General features: G+C 59.3%; 1 protein-coding gene across 1 annotated transcript in view; it reads left to right on the top strand.

The window, feature by feature from the left end:
• Window positions 1–1,401: 1,401 nt before the first annotated feature.
• Window positions 1,402–6,863, top strand: part of LOC144487300 (vitamin K epoxide reductase complex subunit 1-like protein 1) — a 15,185-nt gene continuing 9,723 nt past the window's right edge. Inside the window, exon 1 of the mRNA XM_078205378.1 lies at window positions 1,402–2,444. Within this exon, the coding sequence (XP_078061504.1) occupies window positions 2,263–2,444 (182 nt within the window). The 5' untranslated portion in view covers window positions 1,402–2,262. The remainder of the gene's footprint in view (window positions 2,445–6,863) is intronic.

The raw sequence follows: 6,863 nt of genomic DNA, 5'->3' as shown, positions 1-6,863 counted from the left end.
ACCCCAGCCTCCCATCCATTGACTCTGTCTACACTTCCCGCTGCCTCGGGGAAAAGCAGCAGCATAATCAAGGACCCCCACGCACTCACCCCGGACATTCTCTCTTCCACCTTCTTCCGTCGGGAAAAAGATACAAAAGTCTGAGGTCACGTACCAACCGACTCAAGAACAGCTTCTTCCCTGCTGCTGTCAGACTTTTGAATGGACCAACCTTATATTAAGTTGATCTTTCTCTACACCCGAGCTGTGACTGTAACACTACATTCTGCACTCTCGCCTTTCCTTCTCGCCTCTGTACTCTATGAACGGTATGCTTTGTCTGTATAGCGCGCAAGAAACAATACTTTTCACTGCATCCCGATACACGTGACAATAATAAATCAAATCCACTTTCCCGCCCTTTCCCTTCATTATAGAATCTGACAGCACAGAAGGAGGCCATTCAGCCCATCGAGTCAGCACCAACGACAGTCCCACACAGGCCCTACCCACGTAACCCCAATTATTTACCCTGCTAATCTCCCTGACAATAAAAGGACAATTTAGCATGGCCAATCCACTGAAACCGCACATCTTTCGGACTGTGGGAGGAAACCGGAGCACCCGGAGGAAACCCACGCAGACACGGGGAGAACGTGCAGACTCCACACAGACAGTGACACGAGCCGGGAATCGAACCCGGGTCCCTGGCGCTGTGAGGCAGCAATGCTAACCCACCTTAAATATACACAAGAACTCTGTCCCCACAGCTCTCTGGCAAGGAGTTCCAGAGACACACAACCCCCGCCCCCCCCCCCCCCCGAGAGGAAATTCCTCCTCATCTCAATCTGAAGTCGATCCATATCCTTCCTGAATATAGTCAGCCACTTGTCTGCACAGCTTCAGATTTATTATTGTCACGTGTATTGGGATAGAGTGAAAAGTATTGTTTCTTGCGCGCTATACAGACAAAGCATACCGTTCATAGAGAACAGAGGGGAGAAGGAAAGGAGAGAATGCAGAATGTAGTGTTACAGTCACAGCTCGGGTATGGGGCAAGATCTGCTTAATATTTTTTATTCATTCATGGGACACGGGCGTCGCTGGCCGGTCCAGCATTTATTGCCCATCCCTAGTTGCCCTTGGAGGGCAGTTGAGAGTCACCCCCATTGCTGTGGCTCTGGAGTCACATGTAGGCCAGACTGGGTAAGGACGGCAGATTTCCTTCCCTAAAGGGAACCAGATGGGTTTTTCCGACAATGGGTCATCAGTAGATTCTTAATTCCAGATATTTCTTCTTGAATTAAAATTCCACCATCTGCCGTGGTGGGATTCGAAGCCGGGTCCCCAGAACATTAGCTGAGTTTCTGGATTAATAGTCTGGCGATAATACCACTAGGCCATCACCTCCCCTTTAATATTTGATTTGATTTATTATTGTTACGTGTATTGGGATACAGTGAAAAGTATTGTTTCTTACGCGCTATACAAAGCATACCGTTCATAGAGAAGGAAAGGAGAGGGTGCAGAATGTAGTGTTACAGTCACAGCTAGGGGTGTAGAGAAAGATCAACTTAATATAAGGTAGGTCCATTCAAAAGTCTGACGGCAGCAGGGAAGAAGCTGTTCTTGAGTCGGTCGGTACGTGACCTCAGACTTTTGTATCTTTTTCCTGACGGAAGAAGGTGGAGGAGAGAATGTCCGGGATGAGTGGGAGTCCTTGATTATGCTGGCTGCTTTTCCCCCCGAGGCAGCGGGAAGTGTAGACGGAGTCAATGGATGGGAGGCTGGTTCGCGTGATGGACGAGGAACCTCCTGATTTAAGGGATACATTTCTTCAAGGGTACCCGACATCAAGAGGAGGCTCGGAAAAGGAGTATGTGATAATAGCGATCCCGAGTCCAAGGACCGAACCCACCTCCCGGAAACACCCACCCAGTGTGCGAAATTCCTGCCGTCCCAGCGATCAGTCCGGTGAACCTCCCCTGCACTCCTTCGATGTGCGGCATGGGCGTTTCGAGTCAATTTGCCGACACAATCGGCACCCCTCTTCTCCTGCAGAGTAAAATGTGACCCTTTGAAATTTGGTATTCTTGTGTTTGTCCTGATGGGGGCAAGATGGCGGCGGGAGGGAACTACAACTCCCAGGGGGCTTTGCGAGGGCACGCAACGTCTTGCTGGTGACGTGGCGCCGGCTGTCCTGTGGCATCATTGGGGCCGGCTGCGCGGTGACGTCACGGCGCCGCCGCCTCCAGCCTGGTTCGCGGGACGGCCTTCAGCAAGATGGCGGCGGCGGCAGCGGCGCCGAGCTGGGAGAGCCGGGCCCGCTGGCTGGCCTGCGGCCTGGGCCTGGCGCTCTCGCTCTACGCCTTCCACGTCGAGAGCTCCAAGGAGCGGGACGCGACCTACCGCGCCATGTGCGACATCAGCGAGTCCGTCAGCTGCTCCAAAGTCTTCACCTCCCGGTGAGAAAGCGGCCATGGCGCCGCCTCCTCCTCCTCCTCCTCCTCATGGGGGGTCCCGCCCCCCTGCCCCGCTCCCATTGGACCGCCCGCCTGTCCATCAACCGCCCTGCGCCCGCCCCCTGGCTTCCCATTGGCCGCCGCGCAGAATCCCCGCGATACGATTGGCCCCCGCCGCCGCCACTCAGAGCCCCTGTCCCGCCCTCTCCAGGCGGCCCCTTCCCATTGGCTGCCCCGTTTGCCCACCCAGCTCTCCGATTGGTTCCCCCAGCCGCCACCCACGCCCCTGACCCGCCCCCCTGCTCTCTATTGGTTCATCCCATCCACGCGGCCTGCCGTCCCTTGTCTCCGATTGGTCGGCTGACCCGTCAACCATTGTCTACGTCCCGCCCTGATATCCTACTGGGCGGCGTCTGCCACGCGGCACCCGATTCCCGCTCCCCTATTGGCTGCCCCGCCTGCCTCACCCATTGTTCTCCCCATCCTCAATCGCCGATTGGTCAACCGGCGACCCGACCACGCACGTCATGTTCGCCCGCCCCTCGCGCGGGGGGGGGGGGGTGGGATCATCTCGGCGCGCCCATTGGACGGCCCGCCCGCCCATCAGCCACTGTCACCCACCTCCCGTCCAATCGGCTCTCGCCGCCGCGTCGGGGACCCGCCCCCTCTCTCGCCCCCCCAAGGACCGCCCGCCCGTCAGTCACGGGCCAATCGCGCGCTGCCATTGGCCGTTCTCCGCAGCGCCCGCCCCCCCCCCCCTATCAGCGCCGCCCCCGATTGGGCGAGGCGGCTGCCTGTCAATGCCCATCCTGGCCAATCAGCATGCAGGGCGACAGCCTGGACAAGTCCCGCCCCCCTCCACCCGGCCGTGCGCTAAACAGGCGCTAAAGATGTCCTATTTTAACCCAAAATGGGGAGATGACGGCGTTGGGCGGGGATGGGCGGAGTAAGAGGCCTCACAACACCAGGTCAAAGTCCAACAGGTTTATTTGGGGTCAGGAGCTCTCGGAGCGCCGCTCCTTCATCGGGGGGAGTTGGGTCGCCCAACATTGGTGTATAGCGGCCAAGACACAATTGCAGGATCATGGGTGGAGTGCGAGTCTTTACGGGTAATCCAAGTCTTTACGGGTACAGACAGTGCGCGTGGAGAGAGGGATAACCACAGGTTAAAGAGGTGCGGATCGTCTCAAGACAGGACAGTGTCACGTGAGAACACCACCCACCAGGTACACGACACTTACTGGACACGGCGAGGCCCGGATAGAGTGGACGTGGAGAGGATGTTTCCACTCGTAGGAAGAACCAGAGGGAACACAACCTCAGGCTAAAGGGACGATCCTTTAAAACAGAGATGAGGAGGAATTTCTTCAGCGAATCTGGAGCCGCAGGAGGCTGTGGAGGCCGGGTCATTGAGTGTCTTTAAGACGGAGATAGATAGGTCCTTGATTAATAAGGGGATCGGGGGGAAAGGGTGGGGGATGAGAAAAATATCAGCCGTGATTGAATGGCGGAGCAGATGGGCCGAGTGGCCTAATTCTGCCCCTATGTCTTATGGTACACATTCATGCGGCTCAGCCAACGTGGTCTACCTGATACGCTGCAGGAAAGGATGTCCCGAGGCATGGTACACTGGGGAAACCAAGCAGATGCTACGACAACGGATGAATGAACACCGCTCGACAATCACCAGGCAGGAGTGTTCTCTTCCAGTCGGGGGACACTTCAGCGGTCACGGGCATTCGGCCTCTGATCTTCGGGTAAGCGTTCTCCAAGGCTGCCTTCACGACACATGACAGCGCAGAGTCGCTGAGCAGAAACTGATAGCCAAGTTCCGCACACATGAGGACGGCCTAAACTAGGATATTGGGTTCATGTCACACTATCTGTAACCCCCACAACTTGCCTGGGCTTGCAAAATCTCACTAACTGTCCTGTCTGGAGACAATACACACCTCTTCAACCTGTGATTATCCCTCTCTCCAGGTACTGTCTATACCTGTGAAGACTTGATTTCCTGTAAAGACTCGCATTCCAACCATTATTTTGTAAGTTGAGTTTGTGCCTTGAGATGACCTGTTCGTGAACAGAATTCCCACTCACCTGATGAAGGGGCAGCGCTCCGAAAGCTCGTGCTACCAAATAAACCTGTTGGACTTTATCTGGTGTGGTGAAACTTCTTACGATAGTAACCCAAAATGTTATTTATTTTGTGACGTCTGTGGGCAATCAAAACTAATTGCTGCATCAGTTCCAGATCAACTCTACTTTAATTTTTTATATATATATCATCTTCCGAAACCTGACTTATCACAAAAATCTGATTTCATTTATATATAACCCTTTGTCACCCCCCGCAAGAGGTTCAACGCATTCCACAGGTCATGATGCATTCTACAGGATGCTGCGGCGCTCCCTCAGCACTGACCCTCCCACAGTGCGGCGCTCCCTCAGCACTGACCCTCCCACAGTGCGGTGCTCCCTCAGCACCGACCCTCCCACAGTGCGGCGCTCCCTCAGCACTGACCCTCCCACAGTGCGGCGCTCCCTCAGCACTGACCCTCCCACAGTGCGGCGCTCCCTCAGCACTGACCCTCCCACAGTGCGGCGCTCCCTCAGCACTGACCCTCCCACAGTGCGGCGCTCCCTCAGCACTGACCCTCCCACAGTGCGGCGCTCCCTCAGCACTGACCCTCCCACAGTGCGGCGCTCCCTCAGCACTGACCCTCCCACAGTGCGGCGCTCCCTCAGCACTGACCCTCCCACAGTGCGGCGCTCCCTCAGCACTGACCCTCCCACAGTGCGGCGCTCCCTCAGCGCTGACCCTCCCACAGTGCGGCGCTCCCTCAGCACTGACCCTCCCACAGTGCGGCACTCCCTCAGCACTGACCCTCCCACAGTGCGGCGCTCCCTCAGCACTGACCCTCCCACAGTGCGGCGCTCCCTCAGCACTGACCCTCCCACAGTGCGGCGCTCCCTCAGCACTGACCCTCCCACAGTGCGGCGCTCCCTCAGCACTGACCCTCCCACAGTGCGGCGCTCCCTCAGCACTGACCCTCCCACAGTGCGGCACTCCCTCAGCACTGACCCTCCCACAGTGCGGCGTTCCCTCAGCACTGACCCTCCCACAGTGCGGCACTCCCTCAGCACCGACCCTCCCACAGTGCGGCGCTCCCTCAGCACTGACCCTCCCACAGTGCGGCACTCCCTCAGCACCGACCCTCCCACAGTGCGGCGCTCCCTCAGCACTGACCCTCCCACAGTGCGGCGCTCCCTCAGCACCGACCCTCCCACAGTGCGGCGCTCCCTCAGCACCGACCCTCCCACAGTGCGGCGCTCCCTCAGCACTGACCCTCCCACAGTGCGGTGCTCCCTCAGCACTGACCCTCCCACAGTGCGGCGCTCCCTCAGCACTGACCCTCCCACAGTGCGGCACTCCCTCAGCACCGACCCTCCCACAGTGCGGCGCTCCCTCAGCACTGACCCTCCCACAGTGCGGCGCTCCCTCAGCACCGACCCTCCCACAGTGCGGCGCTCCCTCAGCACTGATCCTCCCACAGTGCGGCGCTCCCTCAGCACTGACCCTCCCACAGTGCGGCGCTCCCTCAGCACTGACCCTCCCACAGTGCGGCGCTCCCTCAGCACCGACCCTCCCACAGTGCGGCGCTCCCTCAGCACCGACCCTCCCACAGTGCGGCGCTCCCTCAGCACTGACCCTCCCACAGTGCGGCGCTCCCTCAGCACTGACCCTCCCACAGTGCGGCGCTCCCTCAGCACTGACCCTCCCACAGTGCGGCGCTCCCTCAGCACTGACCCTCCCACAGTGCGGCGCTCCCTCAGCACTGACCCTCCCACAGTGCGGCGCTCCCTCAGCACTGACCCTCCCACAGTGCGGCGCTCCCTCAGCACTGACCCTCCCACAGTGCGGCGCTCCCTCAGCACTGACCCTCCCACAGTGCGGCGCTCCCTCAGCACTGACCCTCCCACAGTGCGGCGCTCCCTCAGCACTGACCCTCCCACAGTGCGGCGCTCCCTCAGCACTGACCCTCCCACAGTGCGGCGCTCCCTCAGCACTGACCCTCCCACAGTGCGGCGCTCCCTCAGCACTGACCCTCCCACAGTGCGGCGCTCCCTCAGCACTGACCCTCCCACAGTGCGGCACTCCCTCAGCACTGACCCTCCCACAGTGCGGCACTCCCTCAGCACCGACTCTCCCACAGTGCGGCACTCCCTCAGCACCGACCCTCCCACAGTGCGGCACTCCCTCGGCACTGACCCTCCCACAGTGCGGCGCTCCCTCAGCACTGACCCTCCCACAGTGCGGCGCTCCCTCAGCACCGACCCTCCCACAGTGCGGCGCTCCCTCAGCACTGACCCTCCCACAGTGCGGCACTCCCTCAGCACCGACTCTCCCACAGTGCGGCA

The sequence above is a fragment of the Mustelus asterias genome, unplaced genomic scaffold (assembly GCF_964213995.1).
Source record: "Mustelus asterias unplaced genomic scaffold, sMusAst1.hap1.1 HAP1_SCAFFOLD_721, whole genome shotgun sequence".
Lineage (NCBI taxonomy): Eukaryota > Metazoa > Chordata > Chondrichthyes > Carcharhiniformes > Triakidae > Mustelus > Mustelus asterias.
The sequence above is the reverse complement of the archived record's forward strand: the minus strand, read 5'-3'. Positions and strand labels throughout refer to the sequence as shown.